The sequence below is a fragment of the Erpetoichthys calabaricus genome, chromosome 17 (genome assembly GCF_900747795.2).
Source record: "Erpetoichthys calabaricus chromosome 17, fErpCal1.3, whole genome shotgun sequence".
NCBI lineage: Eukaryota > Metazoa > Chordata > Cladistia > Polypteriformes > Polypteridae > Erpetoichthys > Erpetoichthys calabaricus.
Window position 1 is genome coordinate 47,478,790 of NC_041410.2, and position 18,993 is coordinate 47,497,782.

General features: G+C 38.3%; 2 protein-coding genes across 2 annotated transcripts in view; one reads left to right on the plus strand and one right to left on the minus strand.

Moving 5' to 3' along the window:
• The window catches only part of skic8 (SKI8 subunit of superkiller complex), a 29,963-nt gene extending 15,824 nt beyond the window's left edge, over positions 1 to 14,139 (plus strand). The window contains exons 6-11 of the mRNA XM_028823234.2: positions 974 to 1,122; positions 1,211 to 1,304; positions 3,501 to 3,594; positions 5,156 to 5,248; positions 10,050 to 10,128; positions 12,914 to 14,139. Of these exons, the coding sequence (XP_028679067.1) occupies positions 974 to 1,122; positions 1,211 to 1,304; positions 3,501 to 3,594; positions 5,156 to 5,248; positions 10,050 to 10,128; positions 12,914 to 13,003 (599 nt within the window). The 3' untranslated portion in view covers positions 13,004 to 14,139. The remainder of the gene's footprint in view (positions 1 to 973; positions 1,123 to 1,210; positions 1,305 to 3,500; positions 3,595 to 5,155; positions 5,249 to 10,049; positions 10,129 to 12,913) is intronic.
• The window catches only part of ubl7a (ubiquitin-like 7a (bone marrow stromal cell-derived)), a 1,205,533-nt gene that overhangs the window by 346,173 nt on the left and 840,367 nt on the right, over positions 1 to 18,993 (minus strand). The gene's annotated exons all lie outside the window — the stretch shown is intronic.

An 18,993-nucleotide genomic window follows, 5' to 3' on the forward strand; every position in this document is an offset into this window, starting at 1 on the left:
ATTTCACAAAGTGTTCTTTTACTTGTATACTGTATTTTATTGTATAATTCTAGTAACCCTATGTTTTATTTTTTTTCTTTTCAATATTTTTGTTCACTTTAAAATGATACCAACTAAAACAATTAATGATTAATTTAGTAATTAGTTATTGTAAAGATTAATTACTTGGCCATTGTTACTCATACTTTGAAATTTTGTTTTTGTGGTTTTTTTTTTTGGTTTTTTTTATTTTATTAGTTATTTATATTAAGTTTCATTTTTAAAGTACCTCTCAGGTTTTTTTTTTTTTTTTTTTTGTTCTTTATTTCGCCTTATACAATTTCTTGTATTAGGAATTTGTTAGTTTTCGCATACCCCTTGGGGTCAGAGCACAGGGTCAGCCATTGTACAGCACCCCGGGAGCAATTTCAGGTTAAGGGTCTTGCTCAAGGGCCCAGCAGAGTAGGATCTCTTTTGGCAGTGACGGGGATTCGAACCGGCAACCTTCGGGATACCAGCGCAGATCCTTAGCCTCAGAGCCACCACTCCGCCCCTTTTATAGTACCACAGGACACAAGGAATAGATGAACATTTAAAGTGACAGTACATCATTTGTAAATCATCAGCAAACAAGGAATTACATAAAAATATGAAAAATAGTAATGTACAAAAAAACAACACATTAATACAAGCCGGGGGAAACGCTGCAACAAGTAATAAATGAGTAGAAAACTTTTTTTTTATTCTACTGTTTAACTTTCTGTGCCTGCAGCTATCCCCTTTTTGCAGTGAGTTTATAACATCTTGAATTTCAGAGAGCCTCAAAGGCTTATTGGACTCCTTTTTTCTGAGAGTATCAAGCTGATGTAGTTTTATTTTTATCATAATTATTGAAAGTGATGCTTTGTGAATATACTCCTAGTACAAACCAAAATCGTTTCAATTCACATCAAAGTTTTTTTTTGTTTTTTTTTTCCTATGTATTTAATTTTAGTGGATGCCTGGACTGTGGCCTTTTCACCGGATTCCAAATATGTGGCAACAGGAAGTCATTTAGGAAAAGTCAATATCTTTGGTGTAGAAAGTGGGAAGAAAGAGTTTTCTTTGGACACAAGAGGAAAATTTATCCTGAGTATAGCCTATGTAAGGATTGCTTTTTGTCTCCTTCTCCATTAGTATGCTTAATTATTTACTCTAATGCCATGGGTCAAATATGTTCCTTTTTATTTAGAGTCCAGATGGGAAATATTTGGCTAGTGGCGCAATAGATGGTATTATCAACATTTTTGATATTGCTACAGGAAAACTTCTTCACACTTTGGAGGGTAAGAAAACAGTTTGTTGTTAAAAGTACTATTTACCTATTGCTACAGCACCCTGTTATTTATTGATTGAATTGTTCTTTGATTCCTGTTAGAAAATTAGAGACATTTCTATGTTTAAATTCTTCAAATTGCCAGCAACTTTGTGAATTCCATTCAAGTTGATAGACTGATTCCCTCAAAGGCGCACAATACTGACTATAATCTAGTCTTTGTAAAACTGCATATCACTGAAAAAACTGGGTTATCTAAAAGTAAAATATTATGTTTTAAACTTCTTTTGTCAAATACCAATGATAAAGCTGATGTATCATACATATCTGAACATAAATTAAACAACTTAAAGAGCCTGACAGTAAATAGAGAACTGTTGTGATTAATACAGATGGATGAGTTGTATTATATTTTATGAAACCACCTTAACTTTGGAGCATGACGAATTAGTGACTAATAAAGGTTATAGTGACGTCCAGAGTTAAATGTTATAAGGATTAATCCAAACTAAAGTTCATGTCTTTTTATTTAAGTATTCTCGACATTGACTGTTTTATTGAATTTGGAAAAAATGATAAACTCTTCTTTTGGATGGTCACCTCACTAAAGCAATTTAAATTGGGTACACATGGCCTGGCAGTCACCATCCTACAACGTAGACTAGGTTTCAGAAAGGCTTCTTTTAACAGCAGCATTGAAAGAAATGCCTGCCTTTTGGCACTGAAGCTAGAGATATACTATAACTACTTGCAAGTATTGGAAACAATTTGATAAATATGAAGTACACCACCTATAATCAGTGGCTTATGGCCATAATGTACTATCACGGAGGGGTCCTAATATGCTGTGGTCAAAAATATCTAAAATCAGCCTGTGCCCAAATACATGATGGGTTATGGTGTTTGAAGCACCAGAGAATATTGGAATATTGTTTATATTTGATATATTTGTCACTTTTGTCAGAGCCCCTTGATATACCATTGCCTGTACAGAAAAGGCTTTTCTTAGATTTGAAAATATGTCCACATATGCGGCCTTGCAAGGAATATGCCTAAAAGTATAGCCTGGGTTAGCTGTTTTATACAAGCCACAAAACCTCAATATATTAAAAAAAAAAAAAAAAAAGTACCCTCGGGCATTTCATTCTCAGTCAATGCACAAGACAAGTTGTCTTTCATCTTTTATTTGAATATTACTATAATTCAGTTTTCTTTCTGCCCATACAATAATGTAAAGATTCAAGAATTGCAAGAGAAACCTTGGAACTAAAGTTACTCAGTAGTTCTGAAAAGAACTTTACATAAGAGTAAATGTTTCAGATAAAGCATTATTACTAAAAGGTTCCTGGAGGATCCAGAAACTACACAGATCCTTTCGATGAACGCTACTTGAGATTTGATATCACTGAAGGAAACCCTTTGTTTTGATGCTATTACTGATTGGCTTCATCCATACAAATAAAAACTTTGCTGACCACGCCCAGACTAAAATACTCTGCATTTATGTTGTGAGACATGCCCGGACACCACCAGATTGGGACCACATCTTTATCAAAAGGTACACAACACCAATAAACACAGTCCCGCACAGACCTAACCACCCCTAACACGGGCCTCTCATTAAATGTCCGTGGGCCACCTTTTCTCTCTCCACGGGAGCTTCATCCTGCTCCCACTCCCAACTCCAGCTCCCCGATTTGTAGGGAGGTGGCCCCCTTTATTCTCACCTGGACATGCTCCAGGTGCCTGATGACATTCTTCCGGCAGCACTTCCTGGTGTGGCAGAAGTGCTGCCCTTGCACCCGGAAGCACTCCAGGCGTCCCTGGAAGGCTCTTCATCCATCTTCCCGGGTGTGGCGGAAGTGAATGCCTCCTGGGCTCTCTGAAGCTCGGGGCGCCACCTGGCAGTGGCCACAGGCCCCAATGGGCTTGAGCCTCCTTGCTACTCTCCCGATCCAGGGTGGGTTTCCCCCTCGTGGCTCGGAGAATGAATACTCCACCTCCCGGTCCTTCCAAGCGTCCTGGCTGGATCTGTCCCCCAGCCGCTTGTCACACTGTATATACCCTACAATGGTAACTTTTTTGGACTTTTGAAAGGATTTACAGATGTATATATTTTTCATTTAATTGTAATACACATCTTCTTTCTCAGCTATTTTTCTAATTAATATGCTAAATAACCTCTTAAATGTTTTTTTCTTCACAGGTCATGCCATGCCAATCAGATCTTTGACATTTTCACCAGATTCCCAACTTTTAGTCACTGCATCTGATGACGGATATATTAAAATTTATGATGTGTAAGTTTTTTTTTTTTTAAATTAGGTACACATTGTACCCGTTTTCCAAAGTACTGTAAAATAATTTAGAAACAAAGTAAAAAATTAGGAAGCCATTGATTCTTTGAAAATTAATCAGTTGGTTTATTCTGCACCTTAGCTAAAGTGTTTGCAGTGATGACTGTCAGTAATTTTTAACATTAATTTCTACAGAAATTGCAGTACATTTTTACACACATTAAGGAAGAGTTGTTTTAATGTAATTGCTTTGCTTCAATTAGTATTTCAAAACAAATTGATATTTCATCCTTTGAAGTTACATCATGGGCCACGGAGATTGCAAGGGAAGTTGATATGGTTGCTATATTAACAGTATTTTACTTAGTGTTAGTGTGAACCTCTATATAGAATATATGTGTGTTGCATATTAAATCTGTTCAAAAAGGTAATTATATCCTCATGTGGCTCATCTTCCCACAAAGAGTTACTGGAACTTAAGGGATCAGTCATGTGAAGAAAAATCCTCAAGAGTCAGAGGTTAGAAAGGAAATCTGGAAATGGATAGAGTTTGTAGTTTCCCAATTTCTGAAACGAATGGGGAGTAACCAGATGTTGATACCTTAATGTCTGGTGCACAGTTATATCCAGGTCTTTATTCTGTTAATCCCCAAATATAATATTGTTGCCAGAGAATCCTGTAAGGCAGTGATAAGTTATTGCTATAGGAGGTTTTAGTTCAATCCACCAGTAAAACTCTTGGAAGCTTTTAAAGAGTTTAGAGTTTGGTTGAACTAGTATTTATTGGCATGAACAAGGAAAAAAAGAATATTCTTTATTTTATTGAATAAAGTTAAACCCAGTATCCTGTGAAAATCCTTAATGGACATGAAGTGAACATACAGACTGTATGTAGATAGCAGGGTGGCATGGTGGCACATTGATTAATGCTGCTGCTTCATGGGTCAGGCATCCATTTTTCAAATCCTGCACTGTTGTTTGTTTAGATTTTCCATTTTTTCCATGTCTGGATGGGGTTTCTTCTGGGTACACAAGGTCTTCCTATCTTATCAATAAAAATATGAATTTTAGGTAAATTGGAATCCCCAAGAGGGCCATGTGGTGGACAGGTGATCTGCCTTGTGACCAATGCTATATGCAAGATCATATTTTGAATTTTCTGCTAATAAAAATTATTTTCAAAAGTGCCCTGAAATTTAACCTGTTCTGAAATGTTTTTCAGTAAATGCATTCTACTGCATGCAAAGATCGAGGATAACTTATTTAAGACCAGAAAGTAGCAGAGATCACAATAGTGTGTTCTTGGTTCCCTTTCTATATAAAATTTAAAATAGATCAGGGCAAGTCAGAACAATTCCATGCAGTTATTTTTAATGTCTAAATTTTGTCCACCTTATTTATATTGCAGAATAAGGATTAAACTTTTAAAATGGCATACATTTTAATGTGTTTCTTAGTTTTTGTCAGACTAATGGAGTTTCATGTTTACAGATTTATCTAAATTTTAGTTTCTTTTAATAGAGCAGGCGCTTCCCATATTAACAATGATGTCTTAATTTTACAGGCAGCATGCTAACCTTGCAGGTACCTTGAGTGGCCATGGATCTTGGGTTCTAAATGTTTCTTTTTGTCCAGATGATGCACACTTTGTTTCCAGGTGAGAATTTTTATATGTCGGTCTCAATGTTTGGCTCCCACAATAAAATATTACAGAATGCAGATGATATTCAATTCTTCTTTGGGAATGTCCCTAGTGATCTTCCAAACATTCTTAAATTATTTCATTCTTATGAATGTCTGTTTATAAAATAAACTGGTCAGAATGGTTTCTTGTATGTTGTGTCCTGCAGAGGTTGCTCCTGCCGCCAAAAACAAACGCAGACAGACACAGGACACAAGTTCAGCACACACTTTTTTTTTCTTTTTCCCCGTGGGAAATGCCCTCTCTCCTTTCCCACCTGTGCAGCACAAGCACAGCACAAAACACACTTCCTCTCTCTCTCTCATTCCCCCCACTCCTCCAGCAAGCTTTTTCAAACTCCTCTTGACTCTGGCTCCCGGAGTAGTGGTGGCCGGCTCCTTTTATAGGACACCAAGTGCTCCACGTGTCCAATGACCTCCTTCGAGCTGCACTTCCGGGTGTGGTGTAAATGTTGTCATGCAGGGCTGCTCCAAAATTGAACTCCCAATTAGCACTGTGGGAGTCTGAGGCACTGCTGCAACTCAAGAGGGTGCCACCTAGCACTCCGGAGGACGTAATGCCCTGAATAAGCTCTCTTCCCCCAGTCCTTCCACTGTTGAGGCGTTACCCGACTGTCTGCCACAACATCTAAATTTGCTTTGTAAAGTTTGCTCATTTCCCCCATACATCTCTTTAGCTACTTTAAATATCTAGGCATTAACATTTTTCCTTCACTGCAAGACATTATTACTCTGTTATCGCCAAACACTTAAGATTAGAGAGCCTCTGATTTCATGGTTATCTACGCCTTTATCTTTCAAATCCAGATTGACTATTATTAGAACAGACATAGTCCACTCCAGTTTTGTTAATGTAGTGCTTCCATCTCTCCTAGTTCAATGTAAGCTCATGTCTAAAAGACCGGCCATTAAACATTCTGTATTAATTCAAGGCAAAGGCAATGGTACCATATCACTGCCTGATCTTGAGTTATACCATTGGGCTTTGGAACTCCATCCAGAATGACAATAAATGCCCCACTCTGCTAACCCTCCCTCATGGTTGCTGTTAGTCCACCCTCCCCTTCTCCATTATTAGCTTTAGGGCTTCAAAGACAGGTCCTCTATTCATTTACACTTTACAAGTATTGCATAAAGTGAAGAGGTGTCTTGGTCTACTCTCCTGTTTTTTATAACCCAGCCCTGTGTATTGGAAGTGGCCTCATTACTTTCCGGCCTTGGCCTACCAAAGGTATTCACACATTGGGTGGTATATGTGATGAATCAGGCCTTTGAGCCTGAAAACCTTCTTTTCTATCCATTCATCTTCTATTTTTTTATTCATTTACAACATAGACCTATTTTTACAGCTTGTGGGGTTTCAATTTCTTCTATCCTTGCTTTCCATTCTTTGTATAATTTCTTGCTTATTCTGTACCCCAGTCTCAAACTAGTGCCAACATAATACACAGTGATTTGTAAGGCATCATATATTTCCAATTATCAATGAAGTCCCTTTTTCAGTTCTATGTCATTAGTTTTTAAAAAATTTTTATTGATATTAAGGAATCCTGATTATCAACAAAGTCAATTTAAATTTTTCCACTAATTATATGTCATCACCCCTTTAAAGAATATGTGGGGATTGTCCTCTGAAACTGTCACTTTTGTTCCCTGAACACCCCAGCAACATATATGCATATGTTTTGTCTTTGTACTGCCCTTTTGTATGGAGTTTTTGCCTTGGGGTGTCCGATTTTCTTACTTCCATTCACTTTAATAACATCCCCTTGCTTCCCCACATTTCTGATTCTAGACTTTTCCTTACATCATTTATTAGTTATCTAGCAGAGGCTAATTGCATTAGGGACAATCATTATGAAAGTTGCCCTTGCCTCTCACTGGAAATCGTCTGATTCCTTTTCTGTTTCTTTCTGGAAGTCTTTACCTGTTTAATCATATTTTTTGGAATTGTTTGGCCTGAAGGTCAACGGTGCATCTGACTCTTACATTGATAATTGGACAGATATAGTACAGTTTGTTCAAGCAAGAATACCACCGAACCCCGACCCCAAGTCCTGGCCACAGCCCGAATCCTTAGCTTTTCTTCTTCTTAATGAGATTGGTGCTGTGCCATTCTCTCTTGGGCTCCTTTATTTATTTATTTATTTTTATTTATTTTATTTTTTTGTTGTTCGTTCTCAATTTAATGTAGCAGGGTTGGGTTTGGTTATGCGGTGACAGGGTGAGGGGTGAGCACTGAGCATTGTCAAAATGGCTTATTTTTTTCCTTTACTGTGTGCTGCCTTTTGTATTTCAAACAAAGTATGATCACAAAAAAATATTTGTGTATGTTTTTACTTTTTTTTTTTTCTTTTCCTAAAGTGTTTATTAATATTTGAATAGCATAATTTAATGCAAGAATAAGTCATGCAACAGTGTTTGATAAATGAATGATACCGAAACCCCCCTTCCCCACCCCAAAAAAAATACCAAGGAACTGACTGGCCAAAATATATACAGTTTTTTACTGTCATATGACTATCAATAGATGCCATGTAGGTTTTAGTTCAGTAAACTGTGAAAAAGAATTAAATCAGGCATATGTGCTTTATTTTTTTTCTCTGCATCATGCATTTTAACTATTAGATAAGATGAAAGCTGACCTCCCACTTTCAAGTTATTTGAAGTCATGGTATATGCAGTTGAGGGTCAGCTAGTTCACTGCTGTCGTATTAGTTCAAACTGAGTCCCTTTTCACTTCAGTTTTCATTACTGAAAAAAGTAATCTTTTACAGTTTTTTGTTAATTGCTAAAACACTATATCTCAGAACAAAACTGTCAATTGCCAAAACTCATTTATTGAAACTGTGGCTCTTCTGGCAATACCTTTTAAAAAAAAAATGCTGACCTTGTTAGAAATAATTTGCAGATTTAATTCACCTTTTTTATTTTACTATTATTTTTGCAAAACTTTAAACATATTCTCATTCATGAAAACACACATTTTGCACATTGATGCAAAATGGTAAGCACAAGCGGCAGATGTTGAATACCATTTCAGCACAGATGCCATCGTTTACACACAGTAACTCACAACTGTTTACACTTGTTTCTAATAATGTGATAAAACCAATTGAAAGAATATAACACATTACAGAGTGCACAGGCGAGTTGAATGTTGGTACCAATATTGGATGGAAAGAAGAGGAGAAGGAGAAGCAGGAATATAATTAGCCATTGTGTCTCTATCAAAGTCCCTGGACGGTATGGTGATTATGTGATGCACTCTGCAGCCAAAATTAATACTGGGGTTTTCCACTGTCATGCCACCTTGGGGGCTATACAACACTGAACATCCTCTTAGACTTCTGGGTGGTCTTCGGGATGTCTTGTTTTAGCACAGTGATCTTCAACCAGTGTGCTGTGGCACAGTGGAGTGGTTCAATATCAACCATCGATACATAAGTGTTTGCCTTCTACTATACTCTTCCTTTCTCATCCCAGCAGAAGAGGTGTTTCTCTGCATGGTTGTAGTAAGAGAGGTCCAGAGCTCTGATACATTTGAAAATAAATAAAAGTATGGCGCATGTCTTCAGGTGGGGTGTGGTACCATGGTGGGAGTGGACAGCCCAGCACTTTGTGCATGTTGGCAAAATCACTCGCAACCCTAATTAGCTCTGGAGCTGTGGTTGCTGCAGGTGTATGCCTCACCTTCACTTTAAAAAGGGATGTGCGAGAGTTGAATGGGTCAGAAAAAAGGAATGAGAAGAATGAAGGAACAGAAAAAGCAATGCACTTACCCCTTGCTATGTATGTCCTTGTTTGCCCGGCTCGTTCCAGTTACATTACTGACAGTCTTGGAACAAGAGGGTCCCACATGCAATCGGGTATGTGGAGCCAACTGGCACCATCACAGTGGTGGATAGAAGGTCTATGACCGAAAACTCGATACCAAGGCAAATGTCCTGCACGCAGTGTAATTGGCCTATGGTTACACAAGTGTGGAGTCTTGTCAGACTGGATCTGGCAAACCATTGGGTTCTGTGCCCCCAAACACACTGCCTGATTAAGCAGAACGTTGCCTGTGATATTGGACAGAGTTGTGATGCTAAGACAGAATTGTGTGTTTACAGCTTTGGGAAAAGAGTGGGCAGTTTAAAGAAATGTATCTTGGCAATTGTGACAAACTATATGGAGCCAAGCCTGGATACCATCAAAAGTTATTTCTTTGCCAAGAATTGCTTTAATAGAATCTTGTGTTGAGTAATCAGTTTGATTGAGGAAAGCTGTTGTGTGATGGATTAATCACATTTGCTCAAATGTTACAAAACCTCCTTTAGTTCAACAGGCAAAATTTTGAACTTGGTGTTAAATGCCACCAAAATTAATTTTAGTACCGGTTTAATTTGAGATTTAATTAATAGAACTACTCATTTATTATCTTATTATTTTGCAACCCAGATAATGAACAGTAGTAAGTGAAAATGTGACAATTATGTCTGTTTGATAAGTCCTTTTGAGGTAAATGTAAATATTGCTATGTTTACAAAAACATCTGTTCTATAAGCTATATTATTTCTCAGTATTATTCATATTTTTGCAAAATCTGATAAATACCTGATTTGCTGGTTTAATTTTTATTTCATACAAATTTAATAAATGCGTGTCTTAATTAGTAAAAAAAAAAAGAAGAAGAAAGAAAAATGTTGATGGTTTTTGTCTATATTAAATTTTTCTTTTTAATTTTTTTCTTTCCACATGTTTTGTATTTGTAGCTCATCTGATAAGAGTGTCAAAGTTTGGGATGTTAGTTCAAGAACTTGTGTGCACACATTCTTTGATCATCAGGATCAGGTAATGGTATTGCCTTTTGATGGGTATTAAGCCTTGGGCTTATGTCTGAATATTTTATTAAGTAGTTTATGTCCCTTTTGATTTATGACATTTTAATCAATGTCTGTTTTCCTATCTGCTTGTGATTTTTAGATCCACAGTGTTCTCAAAGTAAAATATTTGGTCATGAAGTACAGAAACATGATGCAGTAAACATTTGTAACCAAGACAGTTCAGCATTCAAATGTTATACTAGTAGTAATATTTAACATAAGGTTTTAAATTAATGGAGACATGCAGTCTTTTAAAAATAAATAGATAATATAAATTAACACTGAGCCACTTGCCATCATTAAGGAAACTTTAAAGTGCAAGTTATCAAAATACTCCGAATGAGGATGTAAGGGTTTTGGGGTTTTTTTTTTTTTCTCCCTTTGGCAGTAGAAATTGAGCTGAAAGCTGTTCTTTCTGTAATCATAAATACTCTACAAATGGATTATGTTGAAGAAATTTCTTGGTTTAGAAGGTCACCAGTCGCATCAGCAATATGACAAAATGACAAAAGTTGTTTGTGTCCTTAAGCCGACGTCACGAATTAAGTGTACAAAATTTTATTCCAATTTTTCATTCATCAAAGTAGCCACGTTTAGCTGATCCAACAGCCAAACTGAGGTAACCATTTTGATTCAGTATGTCAGTTACACTGTGCAAGTCACCTGCTCTGCCTCCAGCAAAAGAAACCCCCAAGACCATCACATTTCTTCCTCCATGTTTGACAGTTGGTGTCACGCACTGAGGAGCAATCCTTTCACCAACTCGCTGGCATACAACACCCTAAGCGATGAACTGAATATTTCAAAATTTGATTCATCGGCCCGTAAGACTTTCTTTACAGTAGTCCACAGCTTGTTATGTCAAGGCCCTATTTGGTCCTGTAAGGAAAGGCTTTCTTACTGCCCCTCACCCCATCAGACCTGCAGCAAAAAGTCTCCTCTTCACAGTACAAACTGACACATTCTTTTATCGACCTGCACTGTTAAGCTGTGCTTGAAGGTGTTGTTCCGAGAGGCACCTGTGATCACACAAGCTGGTGACCCTCAGAAACATGTCTTCTGATTGGGTTGTGCTTTTGAGTTTGCCAGATCTCTTCCTGTCAGTTTCTTCCAGTTTCCAATTGCCTTTGGATTGTGTAGGACACCACTGGACTCACTGACACTTATATATATCAATCAATCTCAATCAAATTTTTTTTTAACAATTTTTCTAAATGAAAGGCCTACACTTCTAAGTAATGCCACTATCACTGGAAGTTACAACATTCACCAGTGTAATATTGTCCAAGTAAGACTTCAGAGGGTGTAGTAACACAGTTTGTTCCAACTCTTCTTTAACACAGACAGAGGAGTTTTAAGTAATCAACAGAAGTTTGGACACCTGTGCAAATTGTTTGTTTCAACATGCAAGGCTTCATTTACTTTAATTGCTGCAGAACATCTGTAGGTTGTAACCTATTAGATGTTCTCTGAAGAAGGCCCATTGTGTAATATTTTGAAATTTCCTTTTTTTTCAGTTTTTGCTAACCTAACCTTTAAATTTAAACCTCGGACGGTTTACCATTTACCGTTGCACCATTTTAGGTCATTCATTGCATTTGAACTGATTAAATCTGAAGAAAAACAGAGGTGTTCTAAAACCTTCTAGTAGTGCAGGCAAGTCCAACATACCTATTGATAGCACTTTGAGTAATGAGAGAAGCGCCATATAAATGTAATAAATTACTATTATTATTATTATTATTATTGACAACTGCAGTTGCTGATCTTGTCTGCAGACCATGTCGATTTACATGGCAAGCAATCGCTGAGCCTGTGAAATGTAACCTGGCACAGTTATGCTCACCCCTTTATCTGACAGAAAATAACGTTCTCCCTTGTGTAGCTGGTGCTGTAAGAAGGGTTAATAGGTATGGCAGATTCAGCCGCGCACTCAGCCATTTTTAAATCTTTTTTCCATTCTCTTGTGGTGTTAAACACAAGATAATCCGACAGATGAGCTTTTCTTCTATTTGTGAGGTCCAAAACAACCATTTTTCTTATTCCACATCACTGCATTGTACTTCCAGAATAGCATTCATTGGTTGTCTGCTGTCATGCAGACAGAGCCCACCGCTACAACTAAAGACAAAATCAGAGCTGTTTGAGTTTGTCAGAGCGAGTCATGGTCTAGTTGGAGTGAGTGGCCGGGCATATCTCATTACGTGACTGGCGACACAGGAGTGTGCCACTGACTGCCTCTGAATCACTAAGATTACATAAATGAAGGCTACAACTGAAAATCGCTGGACAAGTCACATAATGTTACATGGCCTCTAGATAATGGAGGAATCCAATCATCAACTCACAGTTCTTGGTTAAAAAAATTAAATAAATAAAGGGGGGGGGGGTGCAGGAGGATTTGTTTGGGAGTGGCTTCCACATATCTTTGATCTTCTAGCTCCCAGGTACATCTGGTCATGTTGTGTCTGATGTATACGTGGGCTCCTCCTGAGACAGAATAGACTCCGAGGTATCTGGAATTCTCAACCTGCTTTTTTGTGGCTTTTCCTGTATTCAGAGGGTGGTTTGCCGACAGAGATGCAGTGAATTGTAACATTGTGTTTTAGTTTTGTTTGATTTAAAGTGAAATAGCAATACATGATAAGAGAAATAAAAATGTTGAATTAATAAGAAATCCATAATAATATTAAACCAGTTAAATATTTTTGATTTTCATAGATATTAAAAAAAACCCTGTTGTCTCTTTTAAGGTTTGGAGCGTTAAGTACAGTGGCAATGGTTCAAAGATCGTGTCTGCAGGAGATGATCGAGCAATCCATATTTACGACTGTCCTCTGTAGCTGTGGCCAGGAAACACTCGGATTTTAAGCAGTTTTGAAATTGCCATTGACACAAAATCCAAAGTCGGTAATCATGTTTATACGTGGGACCCTGTTGTATTGAACAGTTTGTATGGCTCTAATCCATCTTTTTTTTTTTAAAGAAACATTTTTGTAAATATATATTAAAAACCAGTTGCTTTAGATACATATTTTTGGGTTCATTTCAAATTAAAAGCAAACATTGAAAAAAATACTTCAAAAATAAATTCATTTTTAAGTTTCTTCTTTTTGCGATGTGTTAATTTAAATTACATGAGCTACTGTATTTTAATGCTTGAGCTAATAGCTTTACTCTGATCAGGCTTTTTTGTTTTTGTGTAATGTTGTCACTGAAGATGAGGAGAAGCAAACTGGGATACATTTCAGTCCACAGTAGCATTAAAACAATGTAACTTGGAACTCTAGAATTAGAGACTTGAAATTGTCTTTTGTGAAGCAGGGAATAACTTTACATACCAAGGCACCCTGATCAGCAATTTAAAATTGTCTCTGTTGTGTTAAATAAACACAACCAGATGGCCTTTGACATGGCATCTCTTTACTGTAACGTGCAGCGCCTTTCCTCTCCCAGTCTTTCTGCTTTGAAGTCACTACTGATTATAGGTTTGGAGCAAAGACGCGGTAGGTAACTTCATTGCTATTAAGGCTGTAAGGAATGAATCTGCGTCCCAGATGGGATGAATCCTGCTTCATAGCCTGGCCAGGAGGTCACTGTTAAGGAAGGTCAGAGAGGTGGCTGCAATATTCCTCTTAAATGGAATAACACTGCAGCAGCAGTTACACCGTGGCTGGTGTCCCAGCTGCCCTGGAGGGACACCCAATTTGGGTCTGGAAAGCTGGAAGGACAAGACAGTGGGTGACTGCCTGCTATGAGCAGAACATGCCCCTGTACTCTGGGCAGCAGCATCCAGTCAGGCGAGCCCCAGTATAGATGCCTGCAGGGCAGCATGAGAGTTGTGATCCTGTCGGGTTCTGTGGGGGCTGCTGAGGGGAGCTTTTGGATACTGACTGCACAAGGACCAGTGTGGTCCTGCCTGGCCCAGTAGCGATTGATTGAGCACTGGAAGTACTCCAGGGTTGGGAATTAAAAGAAATCCCTGCACTTGGCCCAAGGGGGTCAGAGTCAGGAGAGGAGTCGGGCGAAGCTCAACTGGGAAGAGTGGAGGAGTTAACAAAAAGAAAGGAAAGGAAAAGAGTCATTGATTATTTCTGGAAGGAGAACCTGTCAATAGAGGAGCCTACTAATAAGGTATTTGTTTAATAAAGGGATTTATCTAAACTGTGTATGTAGCAATTGTGTTAAGGGTTTGGGGCACCCCTTATTGGTGATAAGGTTTATTTACTATTACTGATTATTTTACAAACCACTAAGGCTTATAATATGAAATCTTGACTATACCTGGCACTTTTAACGTCCTATCTGATTTCACTCTTGTTGTAATATCTCTTGTTTAGGTGGTTGTGTATATACTGAAAGATTTCTGTGATTAAGAATATGTGTGTGTGTGCGTTACCCAGAAATTGCATTGAAATGTTTATTTTCCCTTTAAGCCATCTTTCCCTTTCAGTTTTTTTTTCCTTCCTTTGAATCAGGACTGATGAAACCTGCCTAACTAGAGTCAATCTTGTGGACAATGCACATCTGTAATCTTTTTTTTTTTTTTTTTTTTTTCCCCCATATTATGTATAGTGCAAGGTTCCTAAGGCTGTTGGATAAGACCCCACCTAGTGCGTTTGTACATTTTGAGCCTCCAGTAATTTAACACTGGAAAAGAGCGTCAAAAACAATCTCTGCTCTCAACTGGCCATTCAGTTCATCTACTGAATGAATTAATGGACAGATTTTGTTGGCTTCCATTTATATTTAATCCATTTCTACCTTGTTCCCTGAATCAGTATTTATGTGTACTAGTTCTGTATTTAGTAATTCGTAGAATCTATACTTGCATTTTGACTGAGACTTGAACACGGCACTCTGCAGCCGCATTCGGTGACAGGTTTTATTTAAAATCTGTTATAATAAATTCTACCTTCCTAGACGTGGACAGATTTGTTGGTTTCCCTCCATGAAATAAGAACCCACAGTTGTCTGTGTCGCAACTTGAAACTGACAAAAGTAATTGCCACCCATCATTGTTTATTCTGTATTGGGCAAAAATTAGACTTTGTTTTAATCTAATATTACAGTTTGCAATCACTACAAACAAGCGATTCATGGAGCTTTCAATGAGACTTGCGCACCTGTCCACAGGTCGGTCGTTTGGCCCACTTGTCTTGAGCAAACTGCTCCAGTGTTGTCAGGTTTGAAGGGGTCTTCTCCAGACAGCATGTTTCAGTTCTTTTCAGATGTTCGATTTTTTGTTCGTCCCCATTCTTGGGTGCCTTTTAGCTGGGTGTTTTGGCTCATTATCCTGTTGGAGGACCCATGACCTGCAACTGACACAGGGCTTTCTGACATTGGGCAGGATGTTTCACTCCAGAATGTCTTGATAGTCTTGAGATTTCATTGTTCCCTGCACAGACTTAATGCACCCCATGTCAGACACAGCAAAGCCTCCGCAAGACATAACTGAGCTGCCTCCATGTTTCACAATTTGTATGGTGGTCTTTCCTCTGAAAGCTTCTTTCATTGGAGTTCAGCTTGTTTGAAAGTTGTCCTTGGCTTTCTGTGTACCAATCTCACTATCTGCCCATTCTGGGGTCGATTTTCTCTTGTGGCTGCATCCAGGGAGGTTGGCATCAGTCCCATGGACAATAACCTTCTTCATAATATCTGAAACTGTTGTTACAGTGACATCAAGCTGCTTGGAGGTGGTCTTCTAACCTTTGCCTGGTCTGTCATTTTCTTTCTGATCTCCTCAGACAGCTTTCTCCTTTGCTTTCTCTGGTCCATGTTCAGTGTGGGATATGTGATGATACCCAACAGCAGAGGGATGACATTCCTCCATTTAAATCAGCTGAATGACTGATTGCACAATTGGAGATGAGTGAAATGAATAAAAGAAAACAGCGCGTGTGAAATATCACTGAAATCCAGTCATTTAGGATCTTGTCTAGGGGTACCAACAAATAAGTTCAGCCATTTTAGAATCTCTTTGTAGAATAAACAATAATTGATCTCTTTTCACAGTTGCTTTGCTTTACTCGACACACTGAAGGCATGCAGGTGTACAGGGGACAATGGCTTATCATTTCATCACATTTCAGGCACTTTTGCAATGAGCTCTAAGGGTACCATAAAATTTGACCACATCTGTAGATAGATGGATAGTGTGATAAGGACTAGACAAAGACATCATAAAGGTTTGGGGCAGCCACCCTGTATATTGTGCCACAGCTGTAAAATAGGTTTAACGATGACCAAAGATATTCACTGATCTGAGTCCAAAACAGAACTGATTGTATGGAGGTAAGATGGAGGCTTTAAAGGCCAGAACAGGAAGTGATGTCATCAGTGGTGGCCCAGAACTGGAAGTGATGTCATCATTGGCTCCGGAGCCGGATGTACTGTTATCGTTGGATCTGGCCCCGGAAGTGACGTCTTCAGAGGTGCTGGAACCTGATGGGATTTACCCAAAAATGGTCTGCAAGGAACTGAGAGAGACAGTCAGCTCTCCCCGCCACCCCCTTGTCTTTTGTGGAATTACAATCACTCAGGCCCTTTAGCTGCTTCCTACTTGCACGGGTGTAACAATTGAAACATTTGTCTACGTACATTTCTACTGCTCATGCTTGTCACTGGAGATTGCATGGCCATGGGTTTGATTTTAATGGACTCCATGTTTTGTAGAGGTGTTCTCATACTTTTGGCCATATAGTGTATCTATCTACATGTAACATAATTAGTAGAGGTGAACAGAATTTAACATACCTTACCCAGGAAACTGTAAATCTATTACTTTCTTTTATATTATATTACTAGCTGATTACCCAGTGGCTTCGCTCACTGAGTGCAAGGGGAAAAAAATAAAATGTAGTCTAAGTTATTAAACAGTAAACCATTAACATTTTAAGAAGTAAAGATACATTGAGCACAACTGGAGTGGTTTTGGGTAAACTACGTTTTAAAGGCGGTATAACACAACAGGTAAGTAGTACTAACAGCAGCTAAAATGTATTTGGATCATTTCTCGGTAGTAGATCCCTTTTGAAAGGTGCTACACGACCGCTGTGGTATAGAAATTAAATTTTCTATGTGATCGTCCAAATTTCTGCTTGACAACCTTGCACTATGTGCCTGTGATTTAAGAGAAAAATAATTCTGATAAATGTGGACAGTGCCCTTCCGTGCTTAACGGGCAGAATTCCCAAGTCCAACACTTTACATGAAGAGGTCTGTAGATCTTCTAAGATGTAAACTCTCCATCTTCTTAAAAATAATTGATCACAAAAGCAACCTTGAATGTGGTGGGGTTTTAGTGACCCGAACTTACCTTAAGGGACAGTAAGTAGTTATGCAGGGTAATTTACAAACAAGAGTCATGCTTCGATGGCGCCGATTACACTCATTCGCAAAGATTTCCACTCTCCTGGGAGCCGACGGGGCACTTGAAGTATCACAAACAGTGCGAGAAGAGAGGACGCTGCCCGAAACTGAGAAGCTCTCGACCCAGCGGAGCAGCCCGACATTCCACGCCTCCCAGCGTCCACTTTGTTCTCACGACCCCTCGCCGCTGAAGGCGGTCTCGTCTTCACATTGTTTACAGCTCGGCACAGTTAAAAAGTAGAAAGACGCAAAGATGTTTTCCTCGTCTCTTCTACTATCAAGTACTACCAACTAAAAAAAAGTTACAATGTGGCAGTTTCCGCAGCAGTCTAGATCGGTGTGTTTGTGTTTACTTCTTTTTAATATCAATAAAATAACACACAAATAACAATTCGTAAAGATGATATAAAAATGGCATCCACAAACGAAGTGATTAGTTCCTGTATTATAATATGTTCTGTGGTCATACGTAATTTCCATATTGCGTGGTCATACGTAATTTCCGCTTCAAACCCGAAAAGAATTTTATTTATATATAGATATATATATGCAGCTGGAGATCCATGAAGGGAGAAAAAACGAATCACGTATCATAAAATACCTGGCATTCACTCCCGTATCACCATAATGTGTCAGAAGGCACGGCACGCACCCTGACCAAGTGGGGCATCAGAATAGCACATAATCCCACGAACAATCTCCACATGGTCCTGTTTAATGCTAAAAACAAGAAATCTACAGCCGAAACACGAAACGCAGTTTATAGTATTCCATGCAATTCTTGCTCAGTGGTATACATAGGGCAAACGTCAAAAAGAATCTCAACACATGTACATGAACATCGCAACGGCGTCAGAAGAAAGGACGCACTATCGCTGATATACGCGCATACTAAATCGACAGGACACACATTCAACTGGGACAACGTAAAAGTAAAATTTAAGGCCAGTACTAAAAGTGCCAGAGAGTTGGCCGAGTCTTGGCTATCAGATGAAAACGCCATCAACAGACACTTGGACATAAACCCAGCATATGCCAACTTAAGAAGGACATGTACACAATAATTAAACTATACAACCCCCCCCCCACCCCCCCTTTGATCATACTGACTTAGTCACCTCCACCTACCCCCACTGAATGTGTTGCTATATATTGCCTTTGATTCTTGTAAGTCTAAGCATTATTCTCTGATGAAAACCCCTGATAGGGGTTGAAAGCTCAGGAATAAAAAAAAAAAAAAAAAACTATTTTATGATACGTGATTCGTTTTTTCTCCCTTCGTGGATCTCCAGCTGCAAATATGCAAACCGTATCACAGACCTTCTCTTCCATATATATATATATATATATATATATATATATATATATATATATATATATAATTATTTCTGCATTTTTCTCTAACCATTAGTTTATTTAGTTTGGATGATAAATTAGACTGGACTGCCAATACTGATGCGCT